The sequence below is a fragment of the Miniopterus schreibersii genome (assembly GCF_964146895.1).
Source record: "Miniopterus schreibersii genome assembly, chromosome: 15".
Classification (NCBI taxonomy): domain Eukaryota; kingdom Metazoa; phylum Chordata; class Mammalia; order Chiroptera; family Miniopteridae; genus Miniopterus; species Miniopterus schreibersii.
The window spans coordinates 45199701-45217010 of record NC_138115.1 but is presented as its reverse complement, the minus strand read 5'-3'; the positions used below and the strand labels follow the sequence as shown (position 1 = coordinate 45217010).

Below are 17310 nucleotides of genomic sequence, written 5' to 3'. Positions count from 1 at the left end.
CCTCTCCGAGCTGGGGACATGTGCTATCCATCATGGTCTGAGGTCTCTTCCCTGGGAGAATCTTTTGGAGAGAGGTAGACCATTGTTTGTGAGACCCCACAAATGTTTTACTGCCTCGTTCTCTGGACCCTCACCCCGTCATTATTTGTCATCCCCTTGGTCCACCTAGGAGTGGCCACAGGGAAAGAAAAGAAAAATTATTTGGCCACAGCAGTGAATGCCAGACCAGGAAACCTCTGTGGGGAAGGCGGTGGAGAGGAGAGAGAGCTCAGGGCGATGTGGGACTTAGATTATCTGCACTGCCGGAGACAGGGCCCATCCCCCCCTCCTTCATTTAATCCCCAGCTCCTGGCAGGGGGCTGGGCTACACAGGAGGGTCTGGTCAGTGCCCTTCCAGTCCTGGCCCTCCCTGCCCCTCCCAGCTCTGGGCCCTTCAGCCTGTCCTGCCCCGCTTGGGCCTACATTTCCCTGCTTGTCAGTTAAGAATAGACAGGCTGATGCTAAGGCCCCTCTAGCTTTATATTCAGAGAGTCTCACGTGGAACAGTGCTGGCCTGAGAATCTGTACTTTAGAGCAGGGCGGGTGCACTATGGCCTGCAGGCCACATCTGGCCTGCCACCTGTCTTCAGCCTGTGAGCTGAGGATGGTTTTACATTTTTAAATGGTTGGGGGGGGGGGGATTTAAAGAGTAACATTTCATGGCATGTGAAAATGACAAAGTTCAAATTTCAGTGTCCATCACCACGGTTCCGTGTCTGCATCGCCCCGGGGCTGCTTCTGCGCTACAGCAGTTGAACAGTTGCTACAGAGCCTGTACTGCCTGCCAAGCCTGAAATACTCACCCTTCGGCCCTTTTCAGAAAGTTTGCCCACCCCTGGTTCAGAGAAGGAATGGTGTCCTTCACGACGGCCACAGAGAGTGGCCCTGCTGGCGGTGATGCTGGTGCGAAGGGGAGTTTACATGTGCTCACACTGCTCTGCGGTCCCTCGTGGGGGTAGCAGGCTCCTGGCTGAGTCCCCAGGGACAATCCAGGAGGAAGGGGACATGGCAAATCCTCAAGGCTACCTGGCCCATAATGTGAAAACTAATGGGGAACTGACAGGGGTCCTTTGGGACCGTTTGGGCCGGAATGTGGGCCTGGGCGTCAGCATCCAGAGGCCTCCTGGAAGAAAGGCAGCTGGTGTTCATCACGCAGCTCTCCTTCCAGGTGCTGAGAAGCAGAGGGGTCTACACGGCAGAGTACTAGCCCCAGAAGGAATTAATTCTGTGTGTGGTTACAGAAAACACGTATGCGCACATAGACGACGCTCCAGCCAACCAGACTGGCAACAGTGCCTCCTGGAAATAGCCTGGCCCTTCCGCTGCCTTTCAGAAACACATCCCACGGGCCCTCCCGTTGGTCCCCCGTGACAGATGGTCTCCAAGGGTGGGTACCTGAAGGGTGATGTTGAGGGGCTGGAAATGACACTGCAGATCATCCAGCTGAACGAAGTTGGCTGCGTCCACAGACTCGCCATACACAAAGGAGGTTGGGGACACGATTCTGAAAGAGGAAACCATGAAATCCGTCATCCCAACCTGTGGTCAAGCAATGCATGGTCACTCCTGTCCTGAGAACCCAAACCTCTGTCTCGGGAACCTGGCTCTCTCTAGTGTCTTTCAGCAACTGACTTCCTCCTGGAATTGTGACTTCTCTTTCCTGTACATGGACACAGCCAGGTGTATACTTTCTAAACAGACATTTCCAATAATGACCCCCCATCTTATGTCAAATCAATAAGCTACATATATAAATATGTACTGGGATTACAGTTCTCATATGAAAAGGAAGCTGGGGTAGCTTTGATTTCAGTTTATCTTAACTGGGTTATAAAATTAGACATGTTCTGATTTGTCATTTGAGAAACTTTCTGTAGAGTGAGGAAGATCATGGCAGGTTTTTAGGAAAGACAAAAGAATTCGATACTTGGCATCCCACGGAACATCCTGTGACAGATTCATTTAAAAAATTTAAATTTGTCAAACTACCAAAATTATTAGAAATTAGGTCCTAAAAGTGGAGTCCATTCAGTGATAGCATTTTTCTTCAGATTTCAAACAGTGGCTGTGTGAGCCGTGGCTAAGAACGCAGCATGCTTTCCATGTTGCCCGAATCAACAAACCTGAGATGAGAGGAAGCCCAGATTCATTTAAATTCCCAGACCAATAATGGATTCTAGATGAGATGCTAGAGGCTGCTCACTTGCCTAAACACTAACAATGTAAGATTTGGGGTACCACGTCTGAATGGACAGCAATGCATCTATTTTCAACTTAAGTGTATTGCTTTAGAAATGTAATGAGTCCCAGTATTATCAAATGGCAGGATCCGGTCCCTGTTTTGTGTCCCTGGAAAGATCAGAGGTTGACTAGTTTGTTTAACTGACGGCTTCATCAGGGGATGTTCACACCTCACCATGAGGCCCCCTGGGGCCAGACAGCAGGATCAAGTGAGCCAGTGTTTTCTCTTTGGTCCCCAAGGACAGGGCTGGGTTCAGGGCACATTCTCACTGTGCCTCTGATGAGACAAGTAAATAAACGACACGGTTAAAAATAGAGCCATGAACAAAGGCAAATCTATGCTGATTTGCAAATATTTTCCACCAACGCCTCCTGTCTGAAGACTGTGATGAAAAATGCCAGGAGCACAGGCCTGCACATTCCCGGGCACCCAGCAGCGCGCCAGCGATCACGGTGCTGGCTCCTTCTGCGATATATTAGCATTTCTACTGCTAGCCAAGGCCAGGGCCCACCGCACTTGAAAACTGAAAAATGAGAAACTGAACCTCTAGAAACTTCAGCTTGCATTTGGGGCAAGGGTTCAATGGATCCTCATTTGATCTAAATGGATTATGCAAACACTTTCCCCCCCATCCAAGAGGTATGTGCTGTTTTCTGAAGCCGGAAACAGGAACTTGGTTCTCAGTTTTCCAGGCCTTGGCTTTGGATGAAAACAGACACGGGTTGGTTTGGGGCCACAGCCCTGCTTTCCAGCAATGCCAGCAGCACTGAGTGGCCGAGACTTCACCTGGCAGATGGTGTGCCCGTCCGGATTGCTCCCTGTCCACTCCAGACCAGCACAGACATGGGGCAGAGCTGCTGCCAGCTCTGCAGAAGAGGTCAACAGAGTCACACAAAGACACACAGAGCCAGTGCCGCTGCGAGCCAGCCAGGGCACTGGGAGGCCTCTGGCCGCAATCTCTGGCCCAGCAGCCTTTGGTGGAGATTTTAACTCCAGGAATCAAGCTGCCTGCTACAACATGGCACTCTGGAGGGGTGGGTGCTGGGGATACATGCATATAATGGTGCACAGGATGTTCAAAGAAACGAAGGGGCTTGAATTCGCCGTCAAACGCCTTGTGTTACCGACCAGGTGGGTGGGGAGCACATGAACAGGAAGAAAGGCATGAGTCCCTGGAGCTGAAGCTTAGACCTACACGTCAGAGCTGGGGAGACTTGGAGTAGCAGCACCACTGACTCCAGGCTACACGTGCAAATTCGAGAAAGGCACAGTGTCCCCTGCAGGACACCTCTGTGCTTGCCAACCCAGGCCTGGGCTACTCACCCAGTGATGGACGTGTCCACCTCGTGCACCAGCGGCACCATCAGTGTGAGGGAGTTGTCGTGCAGGGACTCGGAGCGCTCCGTGTTGCCGCTGTACGGGAAGGGCGGGATGAATGAGCATGGGTCAGCACCAGGTCTCGGGCAGCAGCCTCCTGTGCTCCGTGTTGGAGCTCGATCTATATTCCCCAAAGCGCTGACTCTGCACCCCATTTATCCTCAGTTTTGTTTTTGGTCCCTGCACAGAGTCACAGTGGGCCCTCTATTGTCTCAGTTGTGTTCTCCTCACAAAGAGGAATTGGGAGCTGACCCCAGGAATCACCAGTCCGGAGTGGTGAAAGGAGACAGGGCAGAGGAGGAAGACAGTGAAGGCATGTGATCCAGGAGCTCAGCACTGTGGGCAGCAGGGCTGGGTCTGGCTGGGGAACTCTGGGAGCCAGTCTTCCCAACTGGGCATGGGGGCTGGGCCTTGACCCCTCGACTCCTGAGACCTGCTGCTGCTGGGGGAGGTGGGGGGAGGACCATTAATTCCCTGGCGCCTGCCCTATCACACAGGCGAGTGTGCTCGGGACAGAGAAGGCCTCAGGTAGAATGGCAGGTGCTGGGAGCTGGGAGCTGCGCAGCGATGTGTGTGGGGAAGGTGAGTGCTGACGGGTGATGGGTGGGCACTGACAGTGCGAGCTACTTCTAGGATGCTCATTCCATGAATAATGGTCCAGCAAGGTTAGGGCACTGCAGCCAGGGAGGAATCTGCTGGACGTGGCAGCCACCTCCCACCTGGAGGCATCACCCTTCTTCCAGGGACAGGCAAGCCCAGGAGAGAGGCCCTGGCCAACCCCGTCACCATAAATACCACAGAGCTCCCGCTAAGGACTTCTGGTACAGTCCATAGGCATCCCCTTTGGGGTGAGGCAGCACAGAATTGGGATTCTTGTGAGGTCATCCTGGAAAGGCAAAAGCAAGGGCGCTGAAGCTGCTGAGCGGCTGCTATGCAAGAAGTTAACGACCTCGGACAGGTAAAGAGCAGGCAGGTTAGGTAACTTGCCCAGAGGACCCGTAGCAAACCGGGTCAGTCTGCCTCCAAAAGCAGGGCTTTCCCACAGGGATTCCCTCTCCTGACACTAGGTTTGGAGGCTTGGGGGAGAGATGGGAAGAAAGGAGAGAAGAAAAAGGAGAGAGGAAGGGGAGGAAGAGAGAGAAGACCTAGTTTCCCTTTACTATTTAATTAAATTTCAAATATGAACTGTGATGATGATTCCAGGGAAGCAACCACCTTGCTAAAAGGCGTGGCTGTTGGCTGCGTGTCGCTGGACCCAGCATTTACAGTTGGTTCTACCACATGGTGTGAATATGGGATCCCAGTAGAAAGCCCAGTTCACCCTCCCGGGTGGAATATAAGTCTCCAGGACCCGCCAAGGCTCGGGCACAGCTCATCTGCACGACTCCCCATCGCACCATTCCCTGCTGCCCCTGCCCTCCCTCTGCCCACTGCTTACCCCTCCCACCCAGCAAGTGCCCAATGCAACAACACTTAAATAGCCTCACATCCCCTCTCCTCTCTCCTATTGTTCTGAAACAATGGCGCTCTGTGACCCTGACCCCACTCCTCAGCTGTCTTCCGCATATGGGGTGACACCCACGCTCAGAGGGCGGCTGCCGTTTGCAGAAGCAGCAGGGTCAGGTGCCCACCTGGCCTGGCTTCCTCGCTGGTCCTTCCCCAGGGGGCAGTGAAGGCCAGAGCAGACGCGATGGCACCCCAGGGCCTGCTCCCTTCCCCCCAGCATCCTGCCAGGCCTGCGGAATGGGCTCCGGCTCCGGATGGAAGCGCCGCCCCTTGCCCTGCCATTTGTCCAGCCACCTCTGGCCGCTGGCAGCTCAGGCCCAACAGTGTGGTCTGTCATCAGGTGACTGCTCCAGACTGAGCTAAGTTGAAAAGTTGAGATAAAGAGGCCAGACATCAAACGGCTTCCCGTCATCCTGCAGGCGCGTGACGGGGGACGCTTCCCCGAGGTCGAGGCCCGCAAAGCCCGCTGCTGAGGGGGGCTCTTAAGAAACTGTTTGCTCTCAGCATTCTGCCCTCCCACATCCACACGTGGGCAAGAGGTCTTCAAAGGGTGGTGACGGGAACAAAGGCAGGGTCGCTAGCTTTCAAGATAAGGAGCTTTAAGGAACTTTCCATCACAGCAGGAAGTCGAGTGCTGTGGGTGCCCTCGGGGGCAGTGACACCAGATTCTCACCGAAGTCTGGAAAGAAGCGAGTGCCTGAAATACTCTGCCTTGCACGCAACAGATAATACAGCTTCCTTAACATCTGTGATCCAAAGAATTAGGAGATCTGATATTTCATAGTTAAGCTACCAATGCTAGGGGTTCCCTGATACTATCAGAAAGAGATGTTCTTGAATTTAGTAAGTTATTAGCATTTTCTTATGTGCCCGGTACTGTATTTGGTAAACAGTAGGTGCTTAATAGATGTGAAAACAACATTAAAGGGTAGTGGGAGATGAAAATAAAGCTTCGTTACGTCTACACCCCATGAGTACTGCTGCTGTCCATGGCTGTGTTTTACCTGCTGGGGCCTGACCCTGGCTTCCCACAGGCCCTAAGCAGCTAAGATGGAGACTGAGGCCTGAGGGCAAAGCCTAAGATTAGTGAGACTGTGGATGATACTGAAAGATTCAGGACTTCAGAATAATCTAAGTCTAACCTTTGGGTAACTGTTTTTGAGAAAATTCAAGAATGGCTCAGAAGGCGAGGGTGATGGGATGTTAAGATGAAAACTCTGGCTGAGGCATCCTAGAAGCCAAAATTCAGAGAAAAGCACTAAGCCAGGATTTACTACGCCTGGCAGCAAACATCCAAGATATGACGTCAAGGACATAACGGAGCTGAGAAAGGGAGATTTCTGCAGACAGTTTTAGGAGAAAACTGGGATGAGGGGAGGATGTCTGCCTTTTAACTCAAGCTTCAGGAAACCTGATCAAACAGTGTGGTTGCTGCCCAAGAAATGGAAGGGAAGGGGCTGCTGGCTTTCCCTCTGATGGCAGAGTGAAAGAGAGGTGGCCTCCCAAGGGTCACCTGCATCTCCAGAGACTGGGCAAAGATTGCTACATGGGGTCTATATGGGGTCCCCTTTTGCCCTGTCCTGGAGGACACAGTCTCAGCAGCAGAAGCTGAAGGTACCTCTGGCTACCTGCAGGCTGAGGCTGGAAACGGTTTTCCCTTTTCCAGAGGGCAAGAGTCAGCTTTGAATCTCTGCACAGCCCAGCGAGTGCTCACAGCAGTACATGTTAACCTTACCTCCCCTGGTCCACACCCCTGTTGTAAGCCTGGAGGGCTCCCGAAACTGCTCAGGAGAAGGGGAGAGGCCAGTAAGAACAAGATCACTCCTCCAAGGCAAGTTTTCCTTGGACACTGTAATTATGGATTTGTGAACTTGCTTTGGGACTCAAAGTGACTGTAGGACTTTGCATCACCCAAGAGTACCTTGATAATGCACAGGACCGGCCTAGATGTCCTCCAAGGACAGGGAAAGAGAGATGGGGTAGCCATGTAAGCAGAACTAGACAAGCACCATCCCTGAGAGATCTGATTCCACCAGTGCTTTGGGGCTTTATCACTGAATAACCGCTTCTTCCTCCTCAGCATCCTGGACATCATCACAGCATGACCAGGCCATGTCTTTTTGGGTCCCAGCAATTCTTTATCTTCAGGGGGAGGGAAAAAGTAAATCCTTCTTACCTCTGAGCAGTAATGATGAAGCTGAGAACTTCCTCTTCCCCAGACAGATGGCTTGTATCAAAGATCACACTGAATTCATACTAGAAGAAAGAAAGTGACATTTGGCATCAGCAGGCATTCCAAATTAAACTGTTAGCTACAATCTTCCCCAGCTTATGACCCCTGGAAACTCATTTGTATGATAAGCTTTATTTTTTAAAAATGTTTTTATTGATTTTAGAAAGAGAGGGAGAGAGACAACAATGTGAGAGAGAAACGTCGATGGCTTCCCAGTCACACCCTGACTGGGAATGGAACCCCAAACCCAGGCACGCACCCCGACCGGGAATTGAACCGGTGAACTTTCAGTGCATTGGGTGACGCTCAACCAACTGAGCCACACTGGCCAGGGCTGTATGTATATCTTCTTGATTGTCAAGCCAGAGACACAGCTTTAACAGTAAAGTCCCCCCGCCAAGAGGCACACGAGCCTTTTCAACAACTGAGGTTCTCTTTAGGAAGCAATATGTTTGTTCTTAAACCAGGACTTTCTAAATTTGGCTCACACACAATCTTCCCAATTTTTGGCCGCATCTGCATACCATATCGCCTGTGACATTTACTTCATATTTTTATTGCCTCGACTCTTTTTATTTAAGGACTATTTTGAAAGGAAAATGTACACCGCTATCACCGATGGGAATCCAGGATCACTTGCCATAAAAAGAAGGTAGTTATCAAAATAGGTATAATGAAAACAAAGCGACACTGAATCTTGCTGCTTGCTGAAAGCTCTGAGTCTAAGGTCTCCTCTCTTTCGGTAAGAGGGAGATTAACAAGTGACAGGGAGGCGCTAAAGATATGCTACACTGTTGTAGGCCTTATCCTGCATGTGGTTAGAATGGAAAGAGTATTGAAAAGTTAATAACTTTCTCACTGTAAGAATCAATGTTGGTTAGTGCCATGTCCACATATCACCTAAAATCATCTCAGAAACTACCTAAAATCAGGTACCCCCAGTGGTAAACATGCTGTGATTTGGGGAACACTGCTCTAAGCAAATGTTTTTCAACCATATACATATGTATATGTGTATACATGTAAATATAGATACATATTTATCAGGCATGTGTAGGAACGTGGGGGGAACCCTTGGGTAGGGCTTACAGACTGGGCTCTACCACAAACTTGGCTATGTGATCTTCCCCAAGACACTTAATGTCTTTGCATTTCAATAAAAAGAAGAGGGTGGACAAAATGATTCTTAAATTCCATCAAGCTCTTAGAGTCTATGACTTATTTAATATCTAAATATTGGGGTTCCTTTATGACTAATTCTAGGCCATGGTCTAACTTGGCAAGACTGGAATCTACTGAACTGAGTGCTGCCTGAAAGGAATGAACAAAAGACCATGATGACACTGAAGCATCATCTACAGTGGCCATTGGATGTCCCTTTCTAGACAAAAATTTCTGTTGCCGTGGGACTTGTCAGCTTACAGTGAGGGTGGGGCATGGAGACAGGCTAGGAAGCAAAGCTGGAAGACACAAAGGAAGGGAAAGTCAAGGGTCTTGTCCCAGCAAAGAGTCAGAACTGGCAGAAGATCTGAATTAAACACACTAGAGATCAAGGTGAGGGGAGACGCAAAAGATGTGGGCAAGAAGCCAAAACGGGAGACGGAGGCCTGGGGAGCAGAAGGTCAGAAGCCTAGAGCTCACCAGGGTAGTGTAGTCATGAGGCTCAGCAGGTGGTCTGGAGCCTAATGACCCACGGGGCCTGAGGAAAGCGGGGGCAAGCCAGGCTGTGGACAGAGGGAGCCCGTCCCTGCCGCGTCACTTCTGAGCTCTCTCCAGGGGATTTGTCCCCAGGCCCGCTATCTCCACGTTTAGCTAAGACCTCTTGCTACAGCTCTTAACCTCTGTATGTGGGAGGAAGGTCCCAGCATTACCAGGTAGGAAAAAAATTCAATATTCCAGCATTCATATGTCTGTTGGCTTTATGACTATTTTGAAAGTTAATGATTCTGACAAACTTTAATGCCCCAGATTTCAACATCACCTGGTTTTCACAGCACTCATTCTTATGATGACCTTCTCTTTACGGCAAGTGATCCTGGGTCTATTTGTGACGGTGATATAAATTCTCCTTTTAAAATAATCTTTAACTAAAACTAGTAAGGTACACCTGAGGTCTGATTTGGGATGAAGACTGAATTTCATAACAAAATGGCAACTGTGAAAAATTTTCAATTAAGTCTATTTTCTGTTGCTCAGCCTTCTCCTGGGATGAATGTGGGCAGATGAGAGAAACAGAGCCAGAAAAATGCTCAGGAATCACAAATGTAAGGGCCACAGTAGTTTGGAGCAGGTACAGTCAATGAGGCTGACAGGTTCAAGTGATTTTTTTTATTATATTACAGATGTCCCCTTTTTACCCCCATTGATCCCCTTCAGCCCGCATCCCTCCCCCAGGCCTTCCCCAGAACAGTGTCTGTGTCCATGGGTTATGCTTATAAACATAGAAGTTCTTTGATTAATCTCTCCCCGCCCCCTCCCCGCCTTCCCTCTGAGATCCCTCAGTCTGTTCCATGCCTCTATGTCTCTGGACATCAGTTAATTTTGTTTATTAGATTCCACATATAAGTGAGATCATGTGGTACTTGTCTTTCTCTGACTGGCTTATTTCACTTAACATACATATTCTTTCTAGTTCCCTCCATGCTGTGCCAAAGGATAAAAGATCCTTCTTTTTTACAGTTGCTTAGTATTCCATAGTGTAAATGTGCCACAGCTTTTTCATTCACTCATCTACTGCAAATGATTTTTAAGAAATGAGCAAATCTTTCTCACTAGAACATTCTCAAAACTGGTTTACAAAACAGCTACCACGACTGGGACCAAAAAGTCTTAAGGATTAAAATGATCCAGTTCTAGGACAGGCAGGAGAAAAAGATTAAGCTTTCATGTATTCTAGGGGGAAACATAGGTAGACCAAGGAATGTGACCTTTCCTTCAAATCATAGCAGGGAAAATATCTTCCATTTCATAAGGCAGACCTGGTCTTTTAGATTCTAGTTTTGCCTCCAAAAGTCATATCTTCTATGTATGTCTGCATCTTCTTATAATGATGGCACATGCAAGAATGCCCCATGAATGTCTGAACATGATGTGCCCTATTATTGTTTGAGCTTTAAAAAACTGGCTCCTCACCCTGGGCAGTGTGTCCCGGTTGGGCACCATCCCGTGCACGGAAAGGCTGCCGGTTCAATTCCCAGTCCCAGCACATGCCTGGGTTTCGGGCTCGATCCCCGGCAGGGGGCCTGCAGGAAGCAGCCGGTTGATGTTTCTCTCTCATATCGATGTTTCCCTCTCCCTCAAGTCAATAAAACATATCCTCAGGTAAAGATTAAAAAAAAGAGGCGAATAAACCTGTTTAAAACAAATCGGCTCCTTATAAGTATCAAAGCGACTGTAATTTCTTTTACTTAAAAAAAATGAAGTGCAATCCAATTATTTATGCTTTAAGAATTTTAAGAAGTCTCTTAAGAAAATGGTGAGTGCCCAGGGGAGTCAGGACTGTAGGTCACTGGGCCGGACCACCCGCATCTTCTGCTGTTGTCTCAGGGACAGGAAGCGGCGAGCAACGGCCCAGAAATAAAGCATTTCAAGGCGGCCAGCCAGATGCTGCTTGCCGGAGCGCTCAGGCCATGCTGCCTCTCACATCTGGGGCATGTCATGTGGGTCACGGAGAAAAAGCACGTGACCGTGGCCCCTCGGGCGTAGACTTGGAGGAGACGGCCAAGGACAGGAGCGTGGCCCCCCAGCTGCTGCAGGAGGAAACCTCGGGGGACGCAGGTGGCGGGGGCAGAGGCCGGTGGGAAGGTCCGGGCTGCTCCCGAGGAAGTGCCCCACCTCGGCCCTTACCTTCGACTTGGACCTCATGAAAGGAAATCCCACGCTGCACTTGAGGAAGTCCGATTCCAGCAGTTCACAGGAAATGCCCATTTCCTCCTGAAACAGAACCCAAAACATCAACGGATGTGCTGGTGGCCTGGAGACAGACGTGTGCAAGTGGCCTCAGGGCGGCAGATCGAGGCTTCAAGCAGACACGGCCCATCTTTAGTGCCTAGACAATAGCCACTGCTGGCTGGCGTGGGATGAGGAACCTCTGAACAGGACGGGTCCCAGAACTGCTCTTGCTGCCCCCCCTCCCAAGGGTCCCCTGGGAAGACAGGTGCAGGCGACAAAACCACTCTTCATTCTTAACTAACATGTGAGCTGTGAACGCCTGTGCTTTCCTGGTAAACTGAACCGGGCCACATGTGAGCTGGAGACCTCCTAAGGTTTGGATTAAAAGGCAACCAAGTCATCTTTCTGGCCCCTTTCTCCTAAACCCATGCCCTAATCCTGCCTCTCAAGGCCTTGGCTAGTGTAAGAGAAAGTCAAACTCTAAGAAAATCCCACCAACGAAAATACAGGGATTCCTCCTACAGCCCAAAGAAGTGAGGAGGGCTGAACTGGTGGCTCCCCTGCAAGCCTCGGGGGGGGGGGAGAATGTTGGGTCAAGGGCAAGGAGAGGTTTCTCATTAGCCGGCCATGGACCCTACATTCAGTGCCCCGAGAGAGCCAGGAGAGGGGCACAGGGAGCTGCTGTCTTTCCACTGGAACACATGGCTTACAACCAAGGTCAAAGGAAGGCAGGAGGCTCTTCATAACCCCCATGGCTTCTCCAGGTCACTGAAGCAAATCAGGACTTCCAAGGGGGGTCAGCATGTTTGCAGATTTTGGAGAAGGGGAGGCACAAGATGGAACTAGCACTTGCTGAGTGTCCGGAGTCGGGACAATGAAGTTCAATGGGGCCCTGTGACTTCCCCAAGTTCAGTCTCGGCTGACTCTAAAACCTGTCTCCTTCCACGTTCCACACGATGGGAGACAAAAGGAACCAACTCATGTGGGTCCAGCTCTGAAACACTGCCCATGCTTCCTGCTCCGGTTTCCCAGGCCCACACCTCAGTTCGGAGCAGCTGTTCCTTGCACGGACTCGGGAGCCCTCGCTCGCATTAGAATAGGTTTGGGAGCATCTTGAATGACAGATTCTTGGGCTACACCTAGTTGTCTGAGTAGACAACTGAGTAGATTCAGGGACTGAGGGGCCTGGGAAAGCATTTTCAGTGAGTGGTGATAAAGTAGGTGATTCTGCTCTACAATGTTCGGAAGCCACTGCCACGAGCTTTCCTTTCTTTGGTCGACCCTACAGGCTGCTGGAGGAGACTTCTCAAAACAGTGTGAGGGCTGCTCTTGGAACCTGGGGGACATGTGTTGGCAATTTCAATAAGGAAAACCAGAGAGTAACTTCTCAAATGTCTCAAGACCTGCATGTCCCCAAGACTGGTCCTAATGACTCACTGTGGGTGGCCTTTTGTCACCATCTTCTTCCTCGTACTCCTCACCCCAGAAGCAATGCCCACAACTGGCCCAAGTAGAAGCTCCTCTAAATCCCAGCTAATTGGCTCGTGGGCCTCAGAGGCAGCAAGCCCAAGCCCAGGGTGACCTTAGCTCTCGGTTTCCTGGGACAGTCCTGGTTCATGTCTGTCATCTGGGTGTAATTACTCTCAAGAGTGTCCCAGCATATATATAAATTACATGATTACTCAACCCAGTTCCAAACTCCCTTTGTAAAGCTCAGTAACTCACTGGAAATCCCTTTCAAGCCAGGAGAGAGGTTTTCAATTTAAGTCAAAGGCCTGTCTGTTCTGGAAGATTTACTGCCTCGAAGACATCTTCAGTTTTCGTGTGTGTGTGAAGGAATGACCGTGGCTTCAAAAATTTACTCTGGAACTTGATGGGACCTCGGTTTACTCAGCTTTGCCTAAGACTGCTTTGGATCATTCAAGAGCTGCTGAATGACCTTCTTTTTCTTCATTCCCAAATACGAGAAAATAACATTTAAACCAGCATTGACTATATTATTCCAAGTCTCTCTTCCACTCAGTCTAATAGAAATTACAGAATTCTGGATGGATCTTGGTGGCTATAAGCAAAAAGAGTGAAAAACAGACATCTCTAGGAACGAGCGTGCTCAGCGAGGGAGTGTCTGGCTCCTGGATGATGCTACTGTTCGCTTGTCATGGATCACACCCCTGCCACCTGTCGGCACCAGCACAGCCTCCTGTGGCTACCGAAGCTCCCCTGACCAAGAAGTTTTTTCATTCTGAGCCCTGCTCTCCCACCGCAGCTTTGTCTGGGAGATTACAAAGCCCTCCCCCACGAGCACTCTGCAGCCGACGACTGACATGGTGCAAAAGGCTGTCCCTTTGCCTCAAGGTGAGACCAGCTGTGTTGTGAACTCAGGATCCAGAGTCCTCACGGGCACTGGCCGGGCAGACTCCGGCTGAGTGCACAGTCCCGCTTGGCTCCTTCCTCCGCCCCTCCCCGCTCCCTTCGTTCCTCTTCTCCCAAGAGCATTACCCGACAGGTCACCTGCGCAGGAGTCCCCATCTCAGATTCTGCTCCTCATGCATCTGACTTCAGAGAATACTCATTAGAGACGAGGCTCTGGGGATGAGAGCCACTGGAAAGTGCCGGGCGGAGAGGCAACAGAGGGGGACACTCACAGGCTAAGGTCTCATTTAAATCCATACCAGCCAAGAGGAGACTTTAACTGCAGTTTATAAAACCTGCATAGCCCCCCATCAGGGGAGCACTTGCCCTCAAAGAAGCCTCTGCACCCTTTGTTCTGATTTCAGATCATGCCCAGGCATAACCTTAAAAACCAGGGTCAGGATGGAGCCAGGCACTCCCTTGGGAGCCAGGCAGGCATGCTGCAGGCACAGAAAGACCCAGAGAAGCTTTAAGAAAGGAATTCTGGGCCCTGGCTGGTGGCTCAGTTGGTTGGAGCATCGTTCCACTCGCCAAAAGGTTGTGGGCTTCATTCCGGGTGAGGGCACATACCTAAGTTGCCAGTTTGGTCCCCAGTCAGGGCGTGTGTAGGAGGCAACTGATCAAGGTTTCTCTCTCTCTCTCTCCCTCCCTTCTTCTCTCTCTGAAATCAATACACACATATCCTTGGGTGAAGATTAAAAAAAAAAAAAAAAGAATTCTGGGAGATGTGGTTAAACTCAGCCGTTCCCCTGCTTTCTTACCTCTGCCAGGCAATCGGTGCCCACCAGGAGGTATATGGGGCTGATCCCAGGGACCAGGCTTCCCCTTGACTCTGGTTCCTCGCACGTCCCAGTCATTGCTTTAGTCCCAGGACCCTGACTTTAGCCTGGAGAACTTGACTTTAGCACTGTTGCAAAACTCAGGATTATCAGCTCTCAGCCCTCTGGGAACGCGGACCAGTGAACCAACTGTCTATCCTTTGTCCCTGGCTGCCAGACAGTGTAGACATCTGATCATCCAACTCACATACAGTGCAAATCTACCATAGAATATAACTCAAACCTTGCTGCGAAAGATCTAGGCTTCCACAAAATCAATGAAAGTCATGTTGGAAAGCTGCTTACACCACCGAAAGCAGCGATAAACCTGGATCTGGCAGCGTTCAATCAGTTAACTGCTGGCGAAATCACAGTTTTCCCTGGATGATAACACGTTAAGCCGTAAAGGATTCAAATTAAAAAAGTATCAAGAGAGCCCCTGGGCAAAATATACCGTTGTAAAGACGACCTCTCTGTGATTGTGCTTAAAAAAAAGGCAAAATATAAAGCAAAAAATGTTACTTTATGACACAGTAGGGATATTTGCCTCCAAAAGGGGCCCATCCAGCACGCAATCCCTTCTTTTGTTTCAGAAATTGATGGCCTGCTATTTTAAAGACACTAATAAAGCAAGCGAGCTCTTGCCTTGGGTCTAAGATATCCTTGACTGTTATAATCACAACGTTACAAAAGCTGTTAAATGGAAGATAATATAAACTTATCCTCATAATTTTTAGTTTCATTTTTCAAGTAAAGTTCCAATCAAAACTTTAAAAAAAAAGTTTTTACTATGAAATTTTGGACCCTATTTTAAGAAGATTCACATAACCGGCTTTTTTCCCAGTCCCGCTTTTCTTTGGCTAGCAACAACTTCCAATACTCTAAAACGCTATCAGGGTGTCTCCCTGGAGGTTTTAAGTGATTCAATTAAATTTTTTTTTTCCAGTTTGTAACCAACATACATTACTCCCAGGATCAAGAAAACATCAATTAACATTTTTGAGAGCACAGTAATGAAAAGCGTGGTTTGTGCACATTCACCTCTAGATGTGCCATGCCTGTCACCTAGCCGGGTGCTTAGCAGACCCTGAGTTTGCACTTACTCCACGAACGGGCTTTGGCTCATCGCGGATTCCGATGGAGGGACTGCAAGGAGCAGTTCATTTGCTGGTCTGCCTGGCATGGGAGATGCTTGCCTTGGCAAAGTCCGTCCCTTTTCCAGACATACCTCGGCTGTCCTGGCCCCAGGAGTGTGGCTGGTGGAGCCAAGCTCCAGCCCTGATTGTAACGTGCGGTGGTTGGCAAGAAGACTCAGATAATGAGGTTGGGGAGCCTCTGTGGCCTTCAGGCTCCTTCCTCCCAATCACACAGCGTTTGGTTTCAGTGGGGAGTGGGCTTTATCTGACCACCAACACAGTGCTCTCTGGGGAGCAGCCAAGCCTGGTCCTGGGCTTATGCTCAGAGCCAGGGCCAGCTCGAAATTTGATTTCCCATTTTCCCACTTCCCACACGTCTTTGTCAAACCGAAGAGGACCCCGATGTCTCCATGTCTGTCTGCCAAGCCTGCCAGGTGATCCCTGTGGGCCGGTAAGAGATGCCTCCGTGTTAAGTCAGTTAATAGAGAATTCAGCTGAATTTTGGAAGCATTTTATGCCAAATTCCATAATCGACAGAGGAGTCCGAGGTGAGCAGGGGTTCCCAATAACCTGGCCCAATGAGTTAACAGAAAGAGCGTTTATTCCAAGGGAAAACTTTATTGGCCTGACTCAACGGTGAGTCAGCCTGAGCCTCACCAGAAAAAACAGTCCTGTTCCCAGAGGGGAATCCTTCGGGACAAGGCCCATGAAATTCCTACCCACGAAGGAAAGCACATAAGCATGCAGCATAGAAAGTGCACATGCTTTGGCATTAGTGCCACAACTTTTTTTCATACCCTCAACCTTGGATATGTTTATTGATTTTAGAGAGAAAGAAAGAGAGAAACACCAATGTCAGAGAGAAACATCCATTGGTTGCCTCCAGCGTGCATCCCCACCGGGGCTCAAACCTGCAATCCAGGTATGTGCCCTGGCCAGGAATCAAACCCGAACACTTTCGATTATTGGCTCAGATACGTAACAGCCATACGCCATCAGGCACATTAACCATCCTTTCTGCAAGCCTCCATTTCTCATGCTGACGATGTGCCAGGCAGCTCTTCTGTGGGTAGCTTCTCTTTTTATGCCCATTTTACAGGGAGGAAAGTAGGACACAAAGAAGTTATATCACTTGCCCAGGGTTTCCTAGCTGGTAATAGAAGAATGGATCAGACGGGGTTTGGGGTGGGGACCACCAAACAAGGAAAAATAAGGTCCTCTTTCCCCCTCCCCCAAAGGATCCACGGAAACTGAGACTGACCAGGGTGGGGAGCATAGACCCCATGAATCCGGAGCACGCAGGGACTCTAGCACAGATGCCAAGGATGGCTGGTGGCCTGGCAAGGCTAGGGCAGTGGTCATAGACCTTGTGCTGGTTAAGAGCTGGCAACTGAACAGTTCTGGGGAGCAGAGGTGATGACTCACACACGTGGGGGATTTGGAGGAACAGGGCAAAGAAAGTGCTACAGAGTGGGTTCTTTTTTTAAAGTTCGTCAATACCCCCATTTGGCAGCCAAGGCCCAGACTATTCTGGGTTTATTCTTTCCAAGCTTGAAAAAGCGAAGCAAGGAGGCGGCATAGTGAAAACGAGTGTTGGAGAGAGATAAACCACATGGCTGTTAAAGCAAAATTCCCCTCCAAAGCCGAGCGATAGAA

At 49.7% G+C, this 17310-nt stretch overlaps 1 protein-coding gene across 1 annotated transcript in view; it reads right to left on the bottom strand.

Moving 5' to 3' along the window:
* ITGA9 (integrin subunit alpha 9) overlaps positions 1–17310 on the bottom strand; it is a 227994-nt gene that overhangs the window by 39383 nt on the left and 171301 nt on the right. The window contains exons 19-22 of the mRNA XM_081160497.1: positions 11244–11330; positions 7341–7420; positions 3605–3694; positions 1435–1543 (exon numbers count right to left, since the gene is read on the bottom strand). Of these exons, the coding sequence (XP_081016623.1) occupies positions 1435–1543; positions 3605–3694; positions 7341–7420; positions 11244–11330 (366 nt within the window). The remainder of the gene's footprint in view (positions 1–1434; positions 1544–3604; positions 3695–7340; positions 7421–11243; positions 11331–17310) is intronic.